Consider the following 26656-nt stretch of genomic DNA (forward strand, 5'->3'; position numbering starts at 1 on the left):
CACAGCCACTGTATCAATCTTCTTACCTTGCACTTGCCAGGTATTTTTAAGTAACTCTCAAAATTATGATTTTGTTAACAATGGTCATCTTCAAAGTAAAAAAAGCTGCAGCTAATTAACTTTTGCCATCTCTGAAGGCTACCCTTACTCTCCCTACAGTGAAATTACCTCACTGTGCCCTCACACCATTTTGGCCTCAACACATGATCTGAAGATATCAGAAAACAAGAAACTGAGGCCCTCATTACAACCGTGGCAGTAAACGCCATCTATCGCTGAGCTGACAGCTACCAACATACTGTGACCGCAGTGATATTCCACTATGGGTATTATGACCCACACTGAGAAATCCACCACCATACAGACACCCACACTAGTCCGCCAGACCAAAGGTCAGTGATAAACTGGAGATAGCAAAACCCACACCATTACGCCAACAGGAACACACCCACACTATCACGACCCACGAATTACTGCGCCGGTCTTTCAACCGCAGTAAACCATTGGCGGTACACACCGCAGCGCTCAAAATACACACACATTTACAAAAAAACACCAGATTGGACAATTCAAACTACACCCAACTGACACCCACACACACCACACCCACACACCCAATCCAATATAAAACACACACCCACATTACCCACAACCCTTGCGATGAAAAAAAGATTGCCAACAGAGAGAGACACGAGCCAGGAGCACCCACTCAATCTGAGCCAAAGAGCACCATCACCCATACACCAACCACGCACCTCACAACACAGCACCCCACACATCACCCCACACAACCTCACACATATCACTCACACCACATCCATGGCATCCCAAAGACACCCCAGGTTTTCAGAGGAGGAGCTAAGGGTCATGGTGGAGGAAATCATCCTTCGGATCGCAGGTGCAGCAGACATCCATTGCAAGGAAGATGGAGCTATGGCGGAGGATCGTGGACAGGGTCAACGCCGTGGGACAGCATCCAAGAACAAGGGATGACATCAGGAAGATGCGTTCCGTGGTTGGAAGACACCAGGTAGCCGTACAGAGGAATGGCGGTGGACCCCCACCTCCTCCCCCACAACTAACAACATGGGAGGAGCAAGTCTTGGCAATAATGCATCCTGAGGGCCTCGTAGGAGTAGCAGGAGGACTGGACTCTGGTAAGTCAAATCTTTACCACTTTATCCCCTACCTGCATGCTATCACAAACTCATACCCCTACCCTCACCCCCATCACTCCACCACCTCACACACCCCCATCCATCACAACCCACTCATCCCAATACCAAGACGTGCATGTTACACCAATGCATGGACCCCCATCACAAGCCTGCATGGACACCCATCACCACAGCATGCCCAGTAGACAGACTCACCCAGACCACTAAATCACCACTCACACAAGGCCAGGCTGACAGGAAAATCACAATCATACAGGGAAACCACCCATGCACAAGATGACACACGCAGATACAATAACACTGCATTTCCATCCCCACAGGACCCATACTCAATGTCACCAGAGAGGAGGTGCCAGCTACATCCAGTCCCCCCCCGAACAGGCTCACAGTGATGACAGCAGCTCTGCACGCCTGGATCAGGATGACCAACCTGGCCCATCCGGGACCTCTTTACGGTCGGTTTCCCTGCCACAGTCCCAACCCATCACAGAGCCTCCCCCCTCAGGAAACACCAGCACAGCACCCACCCAGCGGGCCCATGCCACTGTCCCCAGGACACGTCAATCAGCAGCGTGTCCACCACTACAGGGACCCCAAGCAACCCCACAAACACAGGACGATCAGGGACCTGGGGTCAGTGGCAGTGGGCACACGGTTCAGGGGACAGAGGCACAGGACAACAGGGAAACTGGGAGGGCTGCTGTGCGACAGGAGGAGGACAGGCTCACTCTCCAGGAGGCCCTCACCAACATCCTGGGAGCATACAACCATTTCAGGAGACCATGGGCCAGATACTGTACAAGTTGCAGGAGACCCAGCGGCTGCAGGAGGGACAGTACCTAGGGATCAGTGATTACCTCAACAACATCTACACCATCCTGGTCACCATTGCAGGGGTGCTGGGCGACATGGCCAACCCCATGAGGGAGGCAGTGGCACACCAACGGGCCCCTGACACTAGCCAAGCCTTCCACCTCCGCTAATGGACAGTAGGCCCTGCCACAGGACCAAAAGGCCACCAGCACCCCACCCCCTGCAGAAGGAGAACCACCCCACAAACAGTCCCTGCGATCCAGGCAGAAGCCAGAGAAAATTGCCAAGACCTCTGCCATGTAATAAGACCCTCCCGATTGTCACCCTTCTGTCCAACTCTGTCACCCTGAACTGCCATTGCTCCCCTTCCAATGCCCCCCTGGACAATGCACCTGTGGGACAAATAGACTGGACTCTAACCTGGACTTTCCTCCACCATTACCCCAGCCCATTGCACAACCCCCTCTACTTATTAGCACTCAAATAAACACCCTTGTAACAAATACAAATCTGGAGTCTGTCAAATGATTCAAATATGTATTACGTCTACATAATCAAAGAATTGCAAGTCAAATGTACAGTCATATATACTTTGAAATCACCTTTGATGGGAAGCAGTACACATAGCAGGAGCCAGAGTGGGCCACAGAGATCTGAAAATAGAGATGCCAAAGGGTACAGTAAGTGACCATAGACCTAGGGAAATCAGGCTGCCATGTACAATGTCCAACAGATAAATGTTACAGTGTCTTACCTGTGTATCACTGGAAGTTCTGCAGTATTATGTTGCTTCTGTTGTCAACATCTTCTTCCTCTGACTCCTCTTCCTCACTGTCCACAGTCTCCACCGCTGCCACACGACCATCTCCAGCCTCATCCTTCTGCAGAAAACGCACCTGGCGTCTCAAGGCCAGGTTGTGCAACATGCAGCCATGATCTGGCACACCTTCTTGGGTAAATAGTACAGGGATCCACCTGTCAGATGGCGGCACCGGAACCTGGCCTTCAGGAGGCCGAAGGTCCTTTCAATAATCCTCCTTGCACGCCCTTGTGCTCATTGGCTGAGACATCCCTGATGCCATGGCCACTGCAGTTTGAAAGGAGCCATTTGCCAGGAAATGGAGCACTGACAGGACCTGCACTAGAGGAGGGGATACCTGTGGGCTGGTGGATAGCTGACATCAGGTCTGGCTCCAATTGGGCACACAGTTGTAGGATTGTGGCATGATCAAGTCTGTATGTTATGATAATGTGTCTGTCCTCCATTGTCTCAAGGTCCAACAGGGGTCTGTACACCGGAGGATGCCACCATCTCATATTCAGCCTCAGAGGTTGAAGCCTATGGAAGAAAACGGTGAGGAGAGGGTCATTCACACATCTATTGCACTAATGATGAATTTCTTCCTTTACAGAACCAGTATGTGAATCCGACAATCAGTTTCTGTGACAATGGCTGCTGTGACGCAGTTAGGTGCCATGGCCGGTGCCCCCCTGAAATGGCGGCTGCCTGACCTGTGAGGAGGGACAAGTGGAAATGAGGTAATTCCGCTGGCGTTGTGCGCCATCGCGGTAGGCGGTCGATGACTGCTGCGCAACTTCGCATTGGTTATCATTGGGCCCTATGGGTTCCAGGAGCCAATGGCGATGTACGCCGGCGGTGACGGTACACACCGCAGCGGACGTCACAGCCATTTTCTCTCTGTTCACTCACTTGCTACCTGACCTTCAACAGGAGAGGACCTACACTGCAAGTGCTGCTGTGGCCTGTGTCTGGAAGAGACAATGGCACATGTGTCTGGGGAAAGGGCCCCTGCCTTCACTGCAGAGGAGTTGGAGAAACTGGTGGATGGGGTCCTACCCCAGTAGACATTACTCTACGGTCCTCCAGACAAACAGGTGAGTACAATGTTAGCATGATGCGTGGGCCATGAATGTAGGGATTTCTGTGTGTGTAAGCCACATGTTGGGGGGGGACAGAGGCATCCTGGCCAGAGTGCAGCATGTAAGGTGGTCAATGTATGTGCATCAGGGGATGGGAGGGATCTGGTGGGCCATGAGTCTGACTGTCCGGACGGTTGACTAATTTTCTTTTCTGCTGTCTTTTCCATGCAGGTCTGCGCCCATCAGAAAAAGGATATTTGGTGTGCCATCGCCAAGGAGGTGCGGACCATGGGGGTCTTTGACAGGCAGAGCACCCACTGCTGCAAGAGGTGGTAGGACCTGCGTCGCTGGGCAAAGAAGACAGCAGAGGCCCGGCTGGGCCTGGCCTCCCAACGAGGAAGGGGTGCCCGTCGCACCATGACCCCCTGATGTTCTGCATCCTGGCGGTGGCCTATACGGAGTTGGATGGGTGCTTGAGGGCATCACAGCAGCCACAAGGGGGTGAGTACAGAGTCAGAATCCAGACTTTGCACGCGTTAAGAGTTACCTGGGTGGGGGATATGTGCTATGGGTGCCCCTAGGCCAGGGCGAAGATGGTAGGGTAGGTCACTTGTTGGGCAGGCTCTGAAGCACTCCTGCACCAATAGTGTTAGTGGGCATCTACTACTGGTCAGGGTCCTGTGGGTTTCAGGTGTGCGGCTAATGGCGTTAGGCATTGTACCCCATGGGCTGGTGACTATCTTAGTAACTGGAAGTGCATTGCCTAGTGCATAGGGCTGCTCCCTGTGTGTTGTGTACGCCAACTGTGGTGTTGTTGCTGGCATTGACCATGTCTATCCTCTCTCCATCCCCCCCCTTTTTGTTTTGTCACCCTGTCCTTGTGTGCATTAGCATCTTCTGGCGGAGGAGCAGAGGTACCAGCGACAGAGGGAGCTGCATCCCACATGGGCCTGGAGGCCGAATCCACAGACTGTGAGGGCACCAGTGGGACGGGGGTGAGGGGAGCACCATGATGGGGACAGGTGGGGACACCACAGACAGCGACTCCTCCTCTGATGGAAGCTCCCTGGCGGTGGCGGACACTTCTGTGGCAGACACTTCTGTTGCCACTCCAACAACAGGTACAGCCGCCACCTCCCGTACCAGCACTGCCCTCCCAGCAGCCCCTCAGTGTGTTTCCCGTGCCCACTCACCCAGGAGGGTGGGCATCTCCTTCGACCCAGGCACCTCAGGCCCTGCCCCAGTCAGCCCTGCTGCACTGAGTGAGGAGGCTATTGACCTCCTGAGATCCCTCACTGCTGGGCAGTCAACCATACTGAATGCCATCCAAAGAGGCAACAAACAAATGCATTCCTGGGGGGCATTCACTCTGGTGTGGCGGCCCAACAGAGAGCATTTCAGGCTCTGGCCTCCTCCCTTTTGGCAGCCCTTGTCCCCGTGTCTAGCCTCCCCCTCCAACTTCCTCTACCCAGACCCAATCCCCTCAACCCCAGCCTATCCCAAGCACACCTTTAGACCAGTATTCACCCAAATAAACACACAAAAGTGGCTCAGGCAAACATAAGCACCACACATCATCTCACAGGCACTCACACAAGCACCATACCCATGTAGACACACCAACATCCACTGCCTTCACTGTGTCCCCCTCCTCCTCTTCGTCCACCTCCCTCCCAGTAGTGTCTCCACTCACATCTGTATGCACTACATCTTCATCCACTACCTCCATCACCAGCATGCCCATCACAACATACCCCTAACGAGCAGTCACTACCCCCACAACCATGCACATGTCCCCTGTGTCCTCTCCCAGTGTGTCTGTGACCCCCTCCTCCCAAAGTACACAAACACAAGCACCCACCCACTCAACAGCCATCCACCTCCCAACAGCGTCCAGCCCATGCACCTGCACCCAAACTCAGCAGACAGACACCTCCTACAACCACTCCCAAACCCTCTCCCTCTTCCCGCCCTAGTGTGTCTAAGAAACTTTTCCTGGCAAACATTGACCTCTTCCCTAGCCCTTTCCCCCTCCCCCCGTCCTTTCCCTCGGGCCAGGGTGGTCACACCACCATCACCAAGGTGAGGAAGGGGCAGAAAACACCAGGCAAGGCACTTCACCCATCAGAGGCCGCTGGTGAAGGCCTGGTGGCTACCAGTACTACCGCCAGCCCTGTCACCTGAACAGCAGCCAGTACCGCCAGGAGACCCGCCGCAAGCCCCGCTGCAAGCACCGCCGCAAGCACCGCCACCTGCCCCACAGCTAGCACCACGACTGTCAGCAGCAACAGCCCCAGTGGGCAGCCATCGGAGGCTGCAGGAGAAGGGCTGGAGCCACCCTCCACCACTGGCAGCACTGGCACCTGCACCACCCCAGCACCGCCGCAGGCCCCTCCGCAAGCACCGCCACCTGCCCACTGACAGTAGGGCCACTACCAGCAGCAGCAGCCCCAGTGGGCAGCAATACGAGGCTGCAGGAGAAGGGCTGGAGCCTCCCACCACCACTGGCAGCACCCCCACCGGCACTACCACAAGTTTGCAGCCTTAAGTGCCGCAGGATGGAGTCTTGCCCTGCCTCCAAGGACTCTCATGCCACCTTTTCCGTGCACATCTCGTGCCTCAGACACCCAGGTGAGGGACTGTGAACAGCCACACCCCAAGTGTTTCTTCACTGGGCACAATGCCCCCTCCAGAACCAGTGGAGAAAGGCATCCACTCACTCCCTCCTTGGCAGGATGAAGCAGACTAGGCACGAAGACCCCTCCAGAACCAGTGGAGAAAGGCATCCGCTCATCCTATCCTTGGCAGGATGAAGAACACTGGGCACAAGGCCCCCTCCACAACCAGTGGAGAAAGGCATCCACTCACCCTATCCTTGGCAGGATTAAGCACACTGGGCACAAGGCCCCCTCCAGAACCAGTGGAGTAGACATCCACTAGAGAGACTGTGGCTTTGCACTCCCCAGGACCTAGCAGTGGGCAAACCACCCACTTGAGAGACTGTAGCTTTGCACTCCCCAGGACCAAGCAGTGGACAAACCACCCACTTGAGAGACTGTGGCTTTGCACTCCCCAGGACATCGCTGTGGCCATGGAGCCCCTTCGAGGAGCAGTGGTGTTCTTCCATCTTCCGGCTGAGGTGCCCCTCCTTCCCCGTCCCCCTGAGGTGCCTGTGTGTTTACGACCTGATGCCCTGCAGTGTTCTCTCCGTATTGAGGCAGGAGTCAAGTGTAGGCTTGGCCCGTGATTTTTGGCCCTGTGGCCCACAGACATTTTGCATGGACAATGTACAGCCTTATTCACATATTGTATATTTTTGTAAATACTGTTTCTCAAATTGTTATGTATATCTGCCTATTCCTACTATATCAATGATTTAACTCAATTCCTTTTGTCCTTGCATACTTCCAGGGGATTACGGGGTGTAAGTGTAATGTTGCTGCATGTGTTTGTGTGTGTGGTGTTGGGGGTGTGGGTGTTGCATGTTGCGTGTGTGTCACTCTCTTTTTCCTCCCCTGTGTGCTAGGTGCAGTACTCACTATGGTCAACGCCACCGTCTTTCATATTCCTTGTAGATGAAGAGGTAGACCAGCATGGGGAGGACCTGTAGCTCGGGCTCCATGGCGTCCTGGTTCTTCATTGAGTGTAGAGGTGTGAGTGTTTTCCCTTCCAATTCCTGTTTTCGCCGTGCTTTTGATGGCGTTGGTACCGCCCCAGAAAAGCTGGCGGATAGGCAGGTTGTGATGTGGTGGGCGGTACATTGTCTTCCGCCTGTCTGTTGGCAGTGACCGCTGCGGTGTTTGTTGCTACCGCCGTGGCGGTCGGAGTGTTAAAGTGGCTGGCTGTTTCTGCCGTGGTCATGATCCCATTTTCTTTTATCACCGGCCTGTTGACAGTATTATCGCCGCTTTAACACCGACCGCCATTGTAATGAGGGCCTGAGCCAAACTATCACATCTCTCTGCCAATCAACTTTGATTAAGAAAATTAGCAAATTTGCATTTCCAATATTCAGGTTACTTCTTTCTGCCTTCCTCTTTGACCCCATTTTGCAAAAACTGCACAGATATTCATGCAATTAAAAAAAAAATCGCAAGTCTACCCAGGTCCCTTAACCTCAGGTAAGGCTGGTAAAATCCATCCAGCAGTTTTTGCTTTCTGTGCAAGCATTTTTTTCCTATTAAAACTGGTGAAAATAGCTATTGCTACCCCTCTATAATTGTTGCCAGCCTTAAAGAATCTTCACCAATACCTCCGGGGAGGGGGCTATATGACCAAAACAAATATCTGGAAGGTTTGGACCAGTATTATTGAACAGCACAGAAAGTACTCAAGAATCAAAACCTGCATTTCCAAAGAGGAGTGCAATGTAATTCACCCTACTGAGGACGTTAAATGATTAGTACTTTAGTACTATGGAATTGAAGAAAAGGCTGATTTTCCATGTGTTTGGTACCAGTGGCTGTGCTACAGTGGTGGTAATAAATGATTTCATTTTGTAATCGGGCTCTGAGTAGTACTCTGAGATTTCTAGGTGAGGAGGAGAAAAGCAGGTTGTGTTGGCAGAAATAGGTTAAGGTAGGTGACGGGAGCTGGTGAGAGGAGTGGCAACTAGAAGAAAATCTGTAGAGCATTTTCAAACAGAAGGCAGGAAATGCCAAATGAAAATACGATGTTTACGAGGGAAGTGGTGTATGGCGAGAATAAAAAAGTGGACTTAGAAGTGATTATTGATGGAAACCAATGGCTAGAAAGGTTGGTGGAGATAACTTTTAGCCCTCAACATGAAGAACAAGCAATCAGCCAGGTATTAAGAAACCCACTGCACCACGCGTAATACCCAGAAGGTACAGATCAAGGAGTACCACAACAGAGGAAGTATCAGACAGAGCACATGATGGGTTTTCAAGTATGGGATGAAGTCAATATGTGACGTGGTTAAAAAGTTAAATAGTAAAGCTGAGGGAGGTGGAGCTGTGGGGTTGGAAGCAGTAGGCGGGTGGGCAATAAGTAGAATAGGGCCATATGTACCAACAAATTTTCCCATAGACACAGAATGGGTAAAACCCTTTGCTACATCTGGCCCATAGTCTCTAATCGCGGAGATCTAGCAAGAAAAGTATGAAGTAAAATCATTTGCTGAGAGGGAAGAATAAGAGATGGGTATGCACTGTGAGGAGACTAAATTTAGGATTGTATGTCACTGACGTTGCAGATGAGGTCACAGTGAGGTCACAGTGAGGTGATCAGGTTTCCAAAGAAAGTGGATTTAGCATTAACTAAGGCCAGAGGCGTTGCTTGTTTGTGGCTTGCATCTGCACCATTTGTGAGTTAGCATTCTCATCTCAGTTTTTGGTGAGTGAATGACACGTGAAATCCAAGGTTGTTGCCCAAGGGGTAACAGAATAGAAGCATTGGGATAATTGTATTGTAATCGTATTTATATAGCGCTTACTACCCCTGGCGTGGCGTCAAAGCGCTTTTTGATGAGTAGCACGCTACTCCGGAACCCAACAAGAATTAGTGATGGATTAGTATGCACATCAAAGGTGTGCCGTAGAGCTTCCGTGAGTTAATCAAAAGATTTGATTATTTGATTCAGCCCACTTCTGAGGCGTTGTTGCCAACTAATGAGGTTTGGGAACTATTGTCATAATCCATTTTTTCACATCCTTAACAGCAAATAGTATATTATATCACCTACATCCTTCTGATGCACTGCCCTACCTTCTTCACTAAACAATAAAAGTAATGAGAAGACTCTCTTGCAGTGGAGAAAAAAATTCTAATGGTCTACCAAAACCAATATTCCTTAGACCCCTCTATTGAAACATCAGCAGATCTGGACTAGCAATGTCGGGCACAATAGGGAATACTCTGGTAAATTTGGGGATGGAAAGTTGCTTTCATGACTAAATCCTCGTCAAAGAGACAGTGAGGGAGCAACCCTTTTTTTTTTTTTAGACAGGATTTACTGCTGCATAAATAAATGCCACTGAGTAGGGTGACAAATCCCTGAACTATTAAAACAAATCATGATGTTCTTTGTATAACTTGCCTGTGACGCCTTTTACTTTTTTGCCAACCTATTCGGAAAATTGTGCAATAAAATACATTGTTTGGCTCCATTTCAAAATAATTAGTTCTTGCAGGTGAATATATTTTCTAAACAAACGCTCGCTCGGTTCAATATGGAATTGGTATTTAAAAATTGCCAGGGCTATTTTCAGCTCCTAGTACAGCTCTAGGCACATGTCAAGTATTTTTGCAGATATGCCAAAAAAGGTGAGTTTTTTTGTGACAAGGCACAGCTATAGCATCTCAGAGTGCGACCACCAAACTAATTTCGTATATTTACATGTAAGCACAACCACCATCACAAGACAAGATGGAACACATATACCTAGAGGTGCAAAACTTGTAATGCAGTGCCCTTTCAGGACTAGCAACCGCAGTTAAGATTATCTACAGTGAACATGGCCGTATATTTTTTAAAATGAAATAACAGCTTCATTATACTGCAAACCACAAACATTATTGAAATACCTTGAAAAAACAACACACATCATGGAAAGAGTTTCTAGGACCCAAGAAGCCCCATGCCAGCACTGGACAGATGTGTTCACAAATTGCATAGAAGTGTGCAAAGAATCCATCGGGCATCTGTTGAAAAAGAACAAGAGAAACCTATTACAATTTTGCAAGTGTACGTTAATCAGACAAACAATCAACTTTGTTACCCTTCGCTAAAGACTACACAGTTGGTTCTAGATAGATGTGAGTTGGAGTGAACCAAAAACATAAATAAGTGACGTGAAGATGAGATGCCTCTCTTTAAAGAGCTTTATTCTGCTCTTCAAATCCATGATGTTATTGAAACAACTTCTTCACTAATTTAAAGCACTGGTCTTTTGTCTTCTCCCACATTGCTCTTGAGGAACACAGTGTGATTTGTATACACTGCAGACAGCCTTACATCTGTCTCACTCAGTTACAGACAGTTTCTACAAATGAAACATACAGAATGGTTGTATTGATAAAAATACGGCAAAAATATAACACATGATTAGTATGAAAATTCCTATTGCCTTTTCTCTTACCATAAAAGGTCTGATTCGATTTCCTTAAGTTGCAAAATATTGAAAAAAGATGCGTAGGATGTCTGGCACGTTACAAGACAAAAATAAATGAAAGCTGAAATCTTACAGTCTGGCTCTCATAGCATCCCTCACTGACACGTTCTTTTTCTCCCTCCTCGGAAAGACCCAATAAATATATCTTTACTGGCCACAATAAAAAAAAAAACAGTCTCCCTTGTTTTTGGGCACTATCCCATCAGGTTTTCTAAGCAAACCACAAGCACAAATGGAGGGAGGAAATAGCTTAAAAGGGATTTCAGGCTGTCATCACTGAATGTTTGAAAAACGTCTTCCCGAAATTCAAACACATTAACTCATGCTATTCCTGATAAATGGGGCGAGGGATAGAGAGAGGGTGAGAGAGGGCACAGGGGAAGGTGGGAGGGAGAGAGAGATAGGGTGCACGTGTGTGTGTGTGTGTGTGTGTGTGTGTGTGTGTGTGTGTGAGAGAGAGAGAGAGTGTGTGTTGAGGGTGTGTTTAAAAACAAAAGCTAGAGTACCTCAAAATGTGGCCTTTGTTAGCATGATCCATTGTGATGGAATATCATTTAAATATTTCATATTTGTAAAACACACTGTTGCATTGTGAAAGGCCTCCTGGTAGTAACAGGGTCAATTTGTTGGTAACACTCAAATATTACTTAACAAAGAACAAGTAAAACCAATAGTTCTGAGTTTGGCCAACAGGCGTTTGGCTTTGTCAATGCTTGTTTTATTATGTAATGGTTTTTGCACGACTTTATTGCTAGGAAGCTTCCAGGCCCACAGCCAGCTAAAAAAACTGTCTAAAAGCAAAAAAATAATAATAATAATTTGAATGACATAACAGACCAATGGATGGAGAAAGCTGCTTGAAAGCCCCTATAAGGAAAAATATTATATATATACTCTTAGTACAATCACAAGGTCTTGGCAAAGCCAATAAGTCTTACCTATGCAAGAGCTATTAGCTTTGACAATGTGTTTTAGCCATGTTGTTCACTAGCATGGCCAAAAGCTAGGGGAGAGTGGTGTGGAATGTCAGAGTGGAATGGCAAAGAGTGGAGTATAGTGCTGTAGTGAGGAGTGGCAGAGTGTTGTTTACTGGAGGAGCATAGTGTGGAATTGTGTACAGTGGCATAGAGTACAGTGGACTGCTGTACAGTGCATTGCCGTAGAGTATTGCAGACTATAGTAGCATAGAGTGCAGTGTCACTGAATTCAGCTTCATAGAATACAGTGGTGCAGATTAGAGTAGTGTGTAGTAGAGTGCAGTGGCACAGAGTGGAGCGGCGCAGAGTGCAGTGGTGTAGCGTGGCGTAGAATAGAATGGTGTAGAGTTGAGTGATGCAGAGGGCAGTAGCATAGAGTGCAGAGAAGAGTATAGTACCATTAACATAGGCATCACAAACCTTAATGACTCCTTTTGATCATATTAAAGTATTTGATTTAAACGCACATCAGAAATAACAAAATATAATTATATGCTTCATTTGTGCGTTCTTATTTTTGATATTTTCTGAAATACCTACACAGTTGATTTAAACATTGTCATGTGCAAGAAAAAACTCTTTCCTACCCCCCAAATATCCAGCAGATTGTCACATAAATCCTTTCACCTCTAAGTCCAAGAAAGAAAAGTAAACAAGTACCCTTGGAAGACAGTGCCTGACATTTGACCTTGGTGTTTGAAAGCACAACAAATGTGACGAGATAAGAATAAGATTTAAAGACCTGTTAACAGAAAGTGAGTTTGTGGAAGGACACAGAAAACACAGTTTAGGCAAAATGAGGGACGAACTGAACTTGGAATGCCTAAAGCAATTAAATCAAGCAAATGGAAAGTGAGAAAGTGTGAGCAACAAACCACAAAGCCAATGGTAATCAACAAGAGGAATGCATTCCTAGGTCAACTTTCTAAAAGTACCCAAGATGTCTTTAGCAAACCAGACAGTTGCACTGTCTTGGACGCTGCGTCTTCAAACGGAACTTAATGTGGTCAGGAATTGTGCAAAGGTATTTAGGGATAGACGAGTGGAAGGCAGCACAGAGAGACACTTTCCTCCCATCCCACTTTAGTGAAACTGGGAGCCTTTAAATATAAGTGATGTACTGAGCAAACGATAAGGGTAGACAGATAGCAATAAACACCAGGATTGGAAATAATTCGAACAGTGTGGTAGATACAAAAGTGAATAATACACATGGTCTTAAATCAACGATTCTGTGAACAAGTAACCAATAAAAGAATCTCAATGTTGGGGCAATGTCGTGGAAGAGGGACATATTGCAGAGTCTTCAAGGCAAATTTAGTAGCTTTGTCAGAGAAATCTAATCTGGACTGGACTAGAACTTGTGGGAAAGTGGGTTATTAGTAAGTGGAGGTTTACACTTTCAGCTAGTAATAATACCACAATCACTAATTAGGTCCAGTCAAGTCACAATAAATTAATCCCTGCTCAACCCTTGGTATCTTGACAACGAGCAGTTAGACTTAACTTAGGAAACAGGTAAGTGTGAAGGATTTATATCACCAAAACAGTAAATAAGTAAAAGATGCAACACAGCCGAAAACCCCAGACTAATGTATAGAACTAGAGAATATTTTTATCTTTAAAATGACACCAAAATGACAAAAATCCAATGTAGGGAACCGGAGAAATTAATGTTTAAAGATTACATTAAACAATGTGCACTCTAGTGCCATAAAGCACCAACAGCGGCTATCTGGTCGCATTGGACCAGGACAAAGTCAAAGTTTTAGGCTGAATGTGATGGAGAACAGGTCAGACATGGGAAGCGGGAGGTCTCGGTCAAGATTTTACTTTCGCACTTAGTCACCTTTTTGGAGCCTTTCTCCTTGACATCGTGTGGAGTGGGTGCTTTGACGACAACTGTGGCCTGTGGCAGCATGATGCCTTGGTGAGTCCTGGTGGTCTTCCTCCTTGGCGTCGATGGCGAGGAGCTCCAGGGCTTTCAGTGGGACAAACCAGTGTGGTCACGCTGACTCGCGGTTCGATACCGGTGGCTTGACTCTCATCATAGATGCCGGTCTTCTTCTGGAGCTTTTCACCAAAACTTAGCAAAAAGTTCCCAAACTTTCAACTCTTCTTCTGAAAGGTTTCCTGAGGGTCAGAAAGTGTTCAGCAGCACCAGCCGAGGGTTCAGAAGCTTTGTTTTGCGTCTTGCGGCCTGGGACTCAATCTCCCACAATGCACCTGGTCAGTCCAGGAAAATCCTGTTGCAGTTGGTCAGCTGGATTTGTCCTTTTTTTGGATACTGCAGGTGGCTTCTTCCAGCACTCTTCTATCTGCTGCTACTCAGGGAGTCTACTCCTTTTCCTTTAAGACAGGCACAGTTCTCCTTTGGTGGAGCCTTGAGAGTGCACCAAATGCAGTCCTTCTGAGTGCAAGCTTTCTGTGGTGCAGCCGAGTGTCCAGCAGGGCAGTCCTTCTCTTGTTGTTTAAGGCAGTGATCTGAAGGGCTCCTGCAGCTCTCCTACATGTATTTCCCCATTCTGGGCTGGCAAGGGGGGGGGGGCTACACCAACTAACTGGGTTCAAGTTGCCATCCTCTGCTATGACCACTTCCTGGGAAGTGTGGCATATTTTTTACCAAGAATGCACCATTAAAGAAAAATCAAAATGGAGAGATTTGCTCCTTGGAGTTAAGTTCTGGCTAACCCAACCCACAGTGTGGCTAACTTTTCTCTACACACCCCTTCCAGCCCTTCTCCTAATGTGATCAGGGGGGCTCCTATCTGACTGAGGATCGAGAAAGCATGGCCTGGCATGGAACCTGCGACATCTGTGCTTTTGCCTTTAAAGTCCAGTTTATCTACCCAACCCCCTTCCTATCCGGACTTCTCCAGGACACAGGTCTCATACCACCAAATGGCTGTATTGTTTCAGCCCCAGGCCTCTTCACATCTACTCAGAGAGCAGCTTGACTCAGGCTATAAAAAGGCTGCTACAGGGCTGTTTTAAGTAACTTCAAGATAGTAAGTTCTGCAAACTATTCTACTGTAATAGTTATAATAAATCCAACCACTGCTAGTTGTTGGTATTACATTGATATTTAAAAACATGCTGCTAGCTAACTCCAATCAAAAGTTAGACATTATTAAAGTTAAATAAAGTCTTCTCATGTGATCCTACAGAGCTAGCAGCACTATAAAGATAAAAAACTAAGTTGGCTGTTTTTCGCTGCCCAAGGCATATAAAACATCTTTTATATTGTTCCTGCTTTTTATAACAATGCACTCTTACCCTTGGGGAACCTAGGGCAGACCATTAAGGGTGACATGTGGAATAAAAAGGTCATTTTGTACTTTGAAAGTCCTATTTCGAATTTGGACACAGTTTTATTTTCCAACCAGCCTCCAAGGCAGGCCTGGCTTTAAGATGACCCCAGACACCACAGCAGTGCTCTCTTACGTGCATTAAGTCCACTGGGGTCTCTCAACATAAATACCCTGCCATATCATGGGGACTTACAGGCAGGTTGCTTGGCCAATTACAAATATACCAATTACCATATATCTTTTAAGGACAGACACTGGTCCTGGGTCTGGTTAGCAGAGCCCAGGGCATTTGCAGAGTCAGTAACCACCAGTATCAGTCATAACATGGAGATAAGGGCAAAAAGGAAGAACTACTGTGTCCAAACTCACTATAACTCTTCCAGGCTTTGAAGCAGTTTCAAGGACGATAAAATCCGTCTTTGCAGCACTTGAAATTAGATCTGTCAATGACAAGTCTGCCTCCAGTTACACAACTAAGCTTTTAACTACTTTAGATGGTTTAAGACAGAAGCCCAACGAGTATGGCCAACATTCTTTTCAAAATATGAGCAGAGAAAGAAATATTTTCACCTTTTGACGAATACAACCTTAAATTTATGCCATCCAATCTTGGATGGCTAGTGAGCATCTATAAATTACATGGTTCATTGCCTCAGCCCAGTTCCAATCTAATGATAGTTTGCACATTTCCTTCACAAATATAGGCAGACAATCCAACACTTCTCTAAAGGCCTGTAAGGGGAAATTGATTATTTACAAACTGTGAGCAGCATGATAGCTAAAGAAAATCTTTTTATGAATGCATGTGCTTGAGAGCAGCTAGTAAAATTAAAAGTTTCATTGCCTCAGCCCGCTTCAATGTAATGATAAGTTGCACATTTTTCTCACCACAATTATAGAAAGGCAAACCAAAAAATCAAATAAGGCCTGTCATAGGAAATAGATTCCCATTAAAAAGTGGACAGATGGTTGAGCCCTAATGAACCCCACTACTTACATGAGTGGAGTTAACAAGTAGCCTTTATGGCCAATAGTATTAAAATTATTCTCCCACAAATGCTGGTCCAATAACACCTTTTATCTTCTCTGACATTTGTGGGTTTTAAAGTTGCAATGTATTATAACAATGGATATACAACAACTTACATTTTACTTTTCAGGCCATTGGACAAGTCAATTACCTTCGGTAACTCCTTATCATGTACAGACAATATCTAGTTGCAGATTCCCTACCTTCGAATTTTCCCCAGACGTCAGTCTGGATCCAGATATGTTTCTCGAGCAGTACCCCTGGGCACCGTTAGGTAGCGTAGATCGGCTCCACGCCAGTCTTCGCCACACCAGATATGGCATTGTGGGTCCTATATGGGAGTCCCTTTCCCTATAAATCAGTTTGCAGAGTGGTAAGGATGGGTGGGTCCGTAAGTAATCTGCAACTAAATATTGTCTCTACCAGATAAGGCATTACCAATGGTAAGTAACTTGTCCATCTGATAGAGACATCTAGTTGCAGATTCCTTACCTTAGAATAGATACCTAGGAAATACCATCCCCGAAAGTGGGTCTGCAAAGTAGGATTATACTAGAAAGTCCTGCAGGACCTAATGGGTAAAGTACACATCCCTACGGACCTGCCTGTCCAGGCAGTAGTGTTTGGTAAACGTGTGCAGAGATGCTCATGTTGCCGCCTGACAGATGACAAGGACTGGAACTGGAGCTTTAGCTCTGGTAGAATGAGAATGCAAACCCTCAGGGAGTAGCTTCTTAGCCAGTGCATAGCACATTTTAATGCAGGGCATTACCCATCTGGATATGGTTCTCTTCTGCACTGCCCAACCTTTCTTCTCATCCACATAACCAACAAAGAGTTGATCATCCACCCGGAACTCTTTGGAACGATCAAGGTAGAACGTCAACGCTCTTTTTGGGTCCAGGCAGTAGATCTCTCCTCTTCCTTAGAAGAATGCAGATGTGCGTAAAAAAAAAAGGCAAAAAGGAAGCCCCAGTGCAAAGCACTAGTTTGTGGGGATAGATGGAAAGGTAGGGCAGCTTGGATGACAATGCCTGCAGCCCACTTACCCGGCAGGTGGATGTATTGGCCTTAAGGAAGGCTGTTTTCAAAGTAAGAAGCCTGAGAGGACAATTGTGGAGTGGCTTGAAAGGAGCGCACATCAGAAAAGTTAAAACTAAATTCAAATCCCAATGGGGCATAATGAGTTGAGATGAAGTTAATGTAGAAGTAAGGCTTTTAAAGGACCTGTTAGAAATTGGGTCTATGGTTGGCAGTGGTTTGCACCCTGTCCAAGTAGGGACCCTCAATCTTGTCAGGGTAAGGGAGTCACGCAGCTAAAATAACCCATGCTCTCCCCCTTGGCAGCTTGGCTCAAGTAGTTAGGCTTATCTTAGAGGGACACAGTGAAAAACTACAAAAGGACTACACACCGGTCTAGAAAAATAGGCCATATTTATCTCAATAAAACAAGACCAAAAAGACAAAAATCCAACAAAAACAAGTCAAAATATCTCCTTTTAAAAGTTTGAGCAAGTCTTAATCCATGGCAATCAACAGATGTATCTCTTTAGCACAAAGTGCCTGGGACACGTCAAAAACAAAGACGATGCGGGCCACAAGAGAGGTGAGGTGCTGGAAAAGCAAAGTGATGCGTCGGCTCCTTACTGTGCAGGGGAGGTGATGCATTGGTACCTTACTGGCAGGGGAGGTGATGCGTCGATTCTTTACTTGTAAGAAAAGCGATGTGTTGATTTCTGGACAGACAGCCTTGGTTCCTTACTACGATGCAGAGGAAAATGAAAATTGGCACCCTCGGACAATGCGTGGAAAATCCAAACACACTGTGTTGATAGGACCATGGTGAAACAGGTGCCGTGTCATTTCTGCAGCCGCAACACAGCACTGCATCGATTTTTCAGCTGTGAGACAGGCACTGCATCGATTTCTCCTTCAGATCTCCAGCTTACACTTTCAAGGTCCCAGGGGGTGCAGCTGACACCACTTGACAAGTTAGGACTCTCAGCAGAAGAGCCCAGGCACTGGCAGATTAAGTCTTTCATGTCCCTGAGACTTCCTAACAGCGGGAAAGCTCAGTCCATGCCCTTGGAGAACCTTTGGAAGCAGGAAGTAGAAAGCCAAGCCCAGTCCTTTCACTTCCAGGACAGATGCAGCAAGCAGCAGGCCAGCACACAAAGCAACAGGCAGAGTGGCAGTCCCTCCTACCGCATCCAGCTCTTATTCCTTGCAGAATATCCTCAGTCCAGAAGGATTCTAACTATGTGGTGTTACAGGTCCAGTACTTTTACCCATTTCTGTCTTTGAAGTAGGCAAAAAAGAAGTCTTTGAGGTGTACAAGATTTTGCCTCTCCCTGCCCTGGCCCCGAACACACTCCAGAGTATTGGAGACTGCTTTGTGTGAGGACAGGCACATCCCTATTCAGGTGTGAATGTCAGCTCCTCCTACCACTCTAGCTCTGGAAGACCCATCAGTCTGGTGATGGGCCATCAGGATATGAAGGGCACTCCTCAGCTCCCTTCTTGTGACTGTCTAGAGTGAATGCACAAACAGCCCAGCTGTCATCCTGACTCAGATGTGTATTCAGCAGAGAGGTACAGACATAGAATAGTTAAGCAAGAAAATGCACACTTTCTAAAAGTGGTATATTAAAACTTACAATTCAAAAAACAACTTTACCAAAAGATGTATTTTTAAAATGTGAGCTCAGAGACCCCAAACTCCAAATCTCTATCTGCTCCCAATGGGAAATTCCACTTGGAAGATACTTCAAGGCAATCCCAATTTAACCTATGGGAGAGATAGGTCTTGCAATAGTGAGATACAGAATTAGCAGCATTTCGCTATTAGGACATGTAAAACACACCAGTACATATCCTACCTTTTCAATACACCGTACCTTGCCCATGGGGCTGCGTTGGACCTACCCTAGGGGCGATTTGCAGATAATAACAGGGAAGTTATGGATATGGCAAGTGGATGCACTTGTCAGGACGACATGGCAGTTTAAACTGCACATGCAGGCAGTGCAATGGCAGGCCTGAGGCATGTTGGCAGGGCTACTCGTGTGGGTGGCACAATTAGTGCTGCAGGCCCACTAGTAGCATTTGATTTACAGGCACTGGGCACAACTGATGCACTACACTAGAGACTTACTAGTAAATCAAAAATACCAATCATGATTAAACCAATCACTGATACAATTTAGTCAGAAAGCATATGTACTTTAGCACTGTACCCTTTCTACATATAAACTTTACCAATCCCTGAACCCTTAAGACATCACACCACCACAAACTCCATCCCATTCTCAAACACTAAAAACCCCTTACCACCCCAAAACTCTACCCATCACGGCACTTTAAAAACACTTACCAGGCCTAAACTCTACTCATTCATAAAACCTTAAAAAACTCAACATCCCTTAACACCAGCTATCCCTAAACCCTAAAAACCCCTAACCACTCCTAAGCTCCACTCATCCTTGAACCTTAAAAACATCTCACCACTCCTAAAACTCCACCCATCGGTAAACCCTAAATAACACACAGCGTCCATAAACATCACCCATCTCTGAACACAAAAAACCCTCATAAGACCTCATCTTTACCCAAATGCATTGTTTCAGCTGTTTCCTCAAAACTATCTTTACTTTAAACATTTTCCTTTAATTTTCATTTTAACGTATTCCCTTAAAATTGACTTTCCTTAAAATTGGATTTCCATGATTTGTTTTCCTCCATTGTGGTTTTTCTCAGTTTTGTTTTTCCATTAATTCACAAACATGAGTACAACGCAACACCTCACAGCTCCTTGGAACCACAGCTGAATAACATCTCAACACAGGACCTCACATTGCAGCCCCATAGCTCCTTGGATCCGCTGCTGCACGATGCTTCTCAACTCAAGACCTTGCATCGCAACCCCGCAGTCCACTGGAACCGTGCTGCATTATGCATTCCCTGCTCAGGACCTCGCAACACTCCACAACCCACAACCCAGTATTTAGGTACTTTGTTCAGAGGGCCTAACTTGGTCCTTGTATCCAGCCCACACTTCATTGTGGTCGGCCTGAACTTGCAACTTTGTCCCAGTTCAGCATGACCAGGTAACCACAAACAGCACTTTGTGCTTCTAAGCATTGCTCTCACTTAAAACTTTAACATTTTATATCTCTGGCTCTACTCATTGGAATTGTGTAGGTTTTTTGTCAAATAATTTATACAATTTTAATCTATTTTCTAAATTGATGTGGGATTCTATCTTTTGTTGAATGCTCACTTTAGAACTGTTTAAAGTGCTGCCTAAATACTTTACACATTGCCTCTAAGTTAAGCTTGACTACATTTGCGCCAAGATGAAAGTGGGTTAAGCACAGTTTAAATTAGGGTCTACTTGTGTTTCATCCTGACAAGAATTGTGATAACTGCTTGAGTAGCATTTCACCCTCCTCACCCTGTAACCCAATTCCCTAAAGACATCAGAGGATTACAGGGCCATGAACATAGACCCACATGACATTCATGACCAGAACATGCAAAAAAAACACTGTGCCAAGAGATCCATAATTTGGGGAACCTCAAGGCCCCAGACCCACTGATTGTCTCTGTGACCTCCTTTTTTGTTAAATTGATACTTTCAAAGTAAAAGTTTTTTTTTTTTTTTTAGGTATAGCATAGTAATTCACTTATTTTAAATCATCATGTTAAGCAAGATTACAGAACTGTGTAAATCAATTAATTCTCTTTAGGCTCTTAATCCTCTTCAGTGGCAAGTCACATTAAACAGCCATAGCTTAATCTTGGATGGGGATATCGAGTAGAATGCTTAGTCAGTGAGCACATTTCTCTCACAAATAATTTATAATGTCAAACAGTATCATTCTTTTAGAAAAGAAATACGTCATTATAAATAAAATAACTGACTTAGTACCACAAAGTAGCTCAAACAGGTAAAGTCAATGGCAATCTCAGGCTCTTATGCAGGTCGGACAGGTTCTCCGTGTTCTAGGCAACTTACCTCTTACGTACTTTAGCATCATTACCAACTGACCAATTCAACATAAGTAGGGGCTTACAAGGATTTAAAGAACCACTGATGTCTTTGCAGGAAAGTGCCCCTTTTGATATGGTCATCCCCATCTTTTTGCTACTGGTGCTGAGGTTTTTTGACTGAAGGTGCACTAGGTTCCTGCTAACCAGGTCCCCAGTGCTATTTCCCTTAAACAAGGTAAAATATTTGAATGTGTACCATTGGCACACACTTTAGTACCTCTGTAAGACATGGCATGGCTTGTGACTGTGTTCCATGCCCCAAATTACTGCATCTAAATACATGTAAGTCACCCCTGCAACAGGGCTTAGAGCCCTAAGGCAGGGTGCATTATATTTGATGCGAGGACATATCTGCATAAGCAGATATGCCCCTGTGATGTCTCGTTTGATTACAATATGTTTCAAGTGAGTAGAGAAGCCATCTTAAGGTATGCACTGGACACTTGTCACTACGAGTAACCCAGCTACATTATGGCTTCAGCGAAACCTATGTTGTTTGGTATCAAACACCTCATCTAAATAAATCCGTACAGATGCCAGTATTGGATTTATTATGATATGCACCCACAGGGCACCTCAGAGGTGCCCCCTGAAACCTACTAGTCCTCTAACATGCTGGCTGACTGATACCGACTAGCCTGCCTCTACAGGCATGTTTCTGACCCCTGGATGTGAGAGCCCATGCTCTCAGAGGCCAGAAACAATGCCTGTTCTGGAGGAAGGTGTTGTTATCACCTCCTCCAGCAGGATGGCTAGCGAATCTGCATACTAAGACCAGGGACTTCAAAGTCCCTGCCTCCTTTGATATGCGACCCCAACTTTCCCCAGACCTGGGAGTTGCCATCCTGTGCCCTGAGGTTATGCCCACTCCCCATAGGAAGTGGTCATGTAGGGGATGTAGTCACCCCAGGGGTAAGTAGCCCCTTTGGTTACTACCCTATACTCCCCTAAACAGCACTAAATTGAGTATTTAGGTGGCCCCCTAGATTAGACTGACAGAAGAAAGAAGAGGCCAAAGAAGAGCCGAAGAAGTGAGAACTGGCAGACTTTGATGCCAAATCCTGCCTAACTACCTGCTCCTGTCCCAACAATCGGGACATTCTGACTCCTCCTGCAGCTGTGCATCCCCCAAAAGCCTCCTCAGAGGACCTCCAGCTCTTCGCCAAGCCATTAGCATCTCCCTTGAAGTGGAGGAGCCACTTCCCTGCAGCCTGCAGACGCCAACCGCAACATCCGCCTCACCGTTCTGCTGACCACTGGGTCCATCAACACAGCAGTCGGCCAGGAGGGGATCACCGTGCTACAGGAGGTCAAAACCATTTCCCTTCCAAGTGAGAAGATGCCAGGAACCACCAGAGTTTTCTTGCACCGATACCTGGGTACCAGACCCCTTGCAGCAACTAAAGCTTGTTTGAGTCCAATGTGGACTCAAACACCACAAGGACCACCCAGCCGACAAGGGACATCAGCATTGCAGAGGCCAGCCCCAAGAGGGGCCCAGCTGTCCTGTTTTGTACCCCTCTTGCAGGACCAGCTGAGAACTGTGGGTGCCTTTGCGCAGGCACAACCACTGACAAACTCTCGACATCTGAGCTCCCCAACCTAGTCTACAAAAACCAGCTGTGCTCCCCTGCTCTCAGGACCCCCACAGACTGAGCCCCCCTTCGGGAGCTCCTGGCCCTGTCCCCAAGTGCCCCTTTGCAGCCTGATTCTAGGTAGCCTCCCTCATTGTGAAAAGTGCAGCGCACAAGGCACCAAAGCACCTCCAGCACCTCTGCACCTGGACGACCCAGGGCAGGTAAAACTGAACTGCTGGTGTTTATGAACTTGCCCCCTGATTACCCTACGATCAAAAGGAGAAACCCCACACCACCCCGGAGATCCTGCTGCAAAGATCCCTATACAGTAAGTGTACTTTACCCATTAAAAGTAATTACCACGTAAAAGGGAATTGGTGTATTTACTTACCCCACTGTGAAGCATTCTATGCAACAGTACATACCTTGCTTTGAAGATTTTCTGGTGTCAAAATATAATACAAAAGTGTAAAATTGGTCTCACGTTTCTTCTTGGACCTGTGTGTCTCATTTATCGACTCTGTGTTTTCAACAAATGCTCAGCCCTACCCTCTGATAAGCCTTAACCTGCTCGCCCACACTAACAAAAAAGAGAGCATTTAGGATTATTATTTTAACCCCTGTAAACCAATGAGGGCCCCCTGGACTATCTGGATATTGTACCCTTACATTCTGTATACTACATAGATAGCCAGTTTCCTACATCAGTGGCAAAGCGTGGAATAGAAGACTTTGCATTTGCTGATACCACTCTGTCAATAGGTGTTTCCACAAAGAAACTAACAATTGAATTTATTCAAAAATATTTTTGATTTTTTTTCTATTTTTTCCAAATTTCTAATCCGAACTGTTAGGGTCTTGACTTAAGTCCCCCCCAGTCCAACTGTTTTAGACATTTATAAACGATACTAGTAAGTTAAGTCTTTAAAATCTGTTTAAATTGTTTTGTAATTTTCTAAAAAGGTCCCTAATACTTTAAAAAACATGTCAACCTCAGAGGAGAGAGTTGAGGAGCTTAACCTCACCCGTTACATGCTTCTTAGTTTGAACCAGCTAAAGGACCTCTGCAAGGCTTGCAAAATTAAAACTGGGCCTCGGCCCACAAAGGTAAAACTCGAAGAGTTGCTTACTGTGTTCGATAAGGTCCAGGCACTAGAAGAAAACACTGACAATATAGATGAAGATCCACTCAGTGAAGATAAGCCTGGTTGGCAGTCAGTTTGCACTCTGTCAAGCAGGGACCCTCACTCTAGTCATAGCAATAGAGATACACACTTAAGATAACCCCTGCTCACCTCCTTGGTAGCTTGGAACAAGCAATCAGGCTTATCTCAAAGGCAATGTGTAAATCTTTTGTACCAACACACACAGTAATACAGTGAAAACACTATAAAAAGGACACCACACCAGTTTAGAAAAATTACCAATATTTATCTGAATCAAACAAGACCAATTGACAAAAACCCAACATGCACAATCAAAGTTATGAATTAAAAAGAGTCTTATTCCATAGAAAACAATGGATGAGTTGATGTTGCACAAAGTACCTGGTTTGCATCAAAAATATAGTTGCACAGGCGACCGTGCATCGGAAAACTCAGTGATGCGTTGATTCCTTACTATTAAGTGAGACCGTGCGTTGTTTCTTCTCCAGTCGGGTAGGCGATGCATCATTTTTCTCTCCCGCAAGAGAGCGATGTGTTGATTTCTGGATGGGCATCTTGGGTTCAGACAGGTTCACATTGATTTTGACACCCAGCGACGATGCATGTGAGATCTGACCGCACACTGATGTGGAACCACGCTGCGTGGGGCATTCAGCAGCCACAAGTGGGTGTTGCGTCATTTCTCCAGTCGTGATGCAGGCGATGGGTCGATTTCCCAGCTGTGATGCAGGTGGTGTGTCGATTTCCCAGCTGCAAAGCAGGTAGCGCACCGATTTATCAGCTGCGAAGCAGGTAGTGCATTGTTTTTTTACAGCCACGTTGCAAGTGGTGCACAGAATTGTTCTCTGCATGGCTCCTGTGCATGGATTTCTGCCTTGGTTCCACCAGCTTTACCTTTCAAGGGCACAGGGACTGGAGTGGGCACCACTTGGCAGGGTAGAAGTCTCAGTAGAGAGTCCAGGTTCTGGCAGAGAAAGTCTTTGATGGCCCTGAGACTTCAAAACAGGAGGCAAGCTCAGTCCAAGCCCCTGAGACGCTTCACAAGTAGGAATATACCACAAAGTCCAGTCTTTGTCCTCTTTCAGGCAGAAGCAGCAACTGCAGGCTGACCCAGGAAAGCACAGTCACAGGCAAAGAGGCAACTTCCTCCAGTTCTTCTCCTTGGCAAAGGTTCCCCTTGAGTCCAGAAGTAATCTAAAAATCCGGGGTTTTGGGTCCACTACTTATGCCCCTTTCTGCCTTTGAAGTTGGCAAACTTCAAAGGAAAGTCTCTGTTGTTCACAAGATCCTGCCTTGCTCAGGCCTTGCTCCAGACTCACACCAGGGGGTTGGAGAATGCATTGTGTGAGGGCAGACACAGCCCATTCAGGTGAGTCAGCTCATCCCTCTACTCTAGCCCAGATGGCCCATCAGGATATGCTGACTACATCCCATCTCCCTTTGTGTCAGTGTCTAGTGCAGATTCAAAAACAGTCCAACTGTCAGTCTAACCCAGACAGGATATACACAAGCGGGCAGAGTCACAGAATTGTTTAATCAAGAAAATGCCCATTTTCTAAAAGTGGCATGTTCAAACTAAGAATTTAAAAACCAATTTCACCATAGATGTATTTTTAGATTGCGAGTTCAGAGGTCCCAAACTCCAAATCTCTATCTGCTCCCCAAAGGTAAACTGCACTTATAGGTTATTTAAAGGCAGTCCCCATGTTAACCTGTGAGAGAGATAGGCCTTGCAACAGTGAAAACCAAATTTGGAAGTATTTCACTATCAGGACATGTAAATACGCACTAGCGCATGTCCTACCTTTAACATACACTGCACCTTGCCCAGGGGGCTACCTCGGGCCTACCTTGGGGGTGCCTTACATGTATGTAAAGGGAAGGTTTGGGCCTGGCAAGTGGGTACTCTTGCCAGGTCCAATTAGCAGTTTAAAACTGCACACACAGACACTGCAGTGGCAGGTCTGAGACATATTTACAGGGTTACTAAAGTGGGTGGCACAAGCAGTGCTGCATGCCCACTAGTAGCATTTGATTTACACACCCTGGGCACCTCCAGTGCACTTCGCTAGGAACTTACTAGTAAAGTAAATATGCCGATCATGGAAAAGCCAATTACACATACAATTAACACAGGGAACACTTGCACTTTAGCACTGGTCAAAAGTGCTAAAGTGCCCAGAGTACCAAAACCAGCAAAAACAAAGTCCAGCACACAGTGAACCCATAGGAAGCAGAGGCAAAAGGGGAGACCACGTCAAGGATGCCAGGTCTAGCATGCTTACTATCTTCAGTAAGGTCCAGGCACTAGGAGAAAACATTGACAATTTAGATGAAGATCCAGTCAGTGATGATGAGCCTGACAACAGTGCTCATGGGGAGAGTTCACCTTAGATTATCCCAGAGGGAGAAGAAAACAATAGGAACCTCTACCCTCAAATTATACCTAGAGGTCGGCCAGACCCCTCCAGGCCCACAGAAGAACTAGATGACCCAGACTTAGAAATGGAGAGACTAGCCAAAAGAGTAGCCTTTGAG

The 26656-nt window shown here is 46.4% G+C and overlaps 1 protein-coding gene across 2 annotated transcripts in view; it reads right to left on the bottom strand.

Moving 5' to 3' along the window:
• MIGA1 (mitoguardin 1) overlaps positions 1-26656 on the bottom strand; it is a 457181-nt gene that overhangs the window by 40551 nt on the left and 389974 nt on the right. For both annotated transcript variants that reach the window (XM_069232246.1, XM_069232247.1), the window contains exon 15: positions 10419-10535. In XM_069232246.1, coding sequence (XP_069088347.1) covers positions 10419-10535 — 117 coding nt within the window. The remainder of the gene's footprint in view (positions 1-10418; positions 10536-26656) is intronic.

This window comes from Pleurodeles waltl, chromosome 4_2 (genome assembly GCF_031143425.1).
Source record: "Pleurodeles waltl isolate 20211129_DDA chromosome 4_2, aPleWal1.hap1.20221129, whole genome shotgun sequence".
NCBI classification, from domain to species: domain Eukaryota; kingdom Metazoa; phylum Chordata; class Amphibia; order Caudata; family Salamandridae; genus Pleurodeles; species Pleurodeles waltl.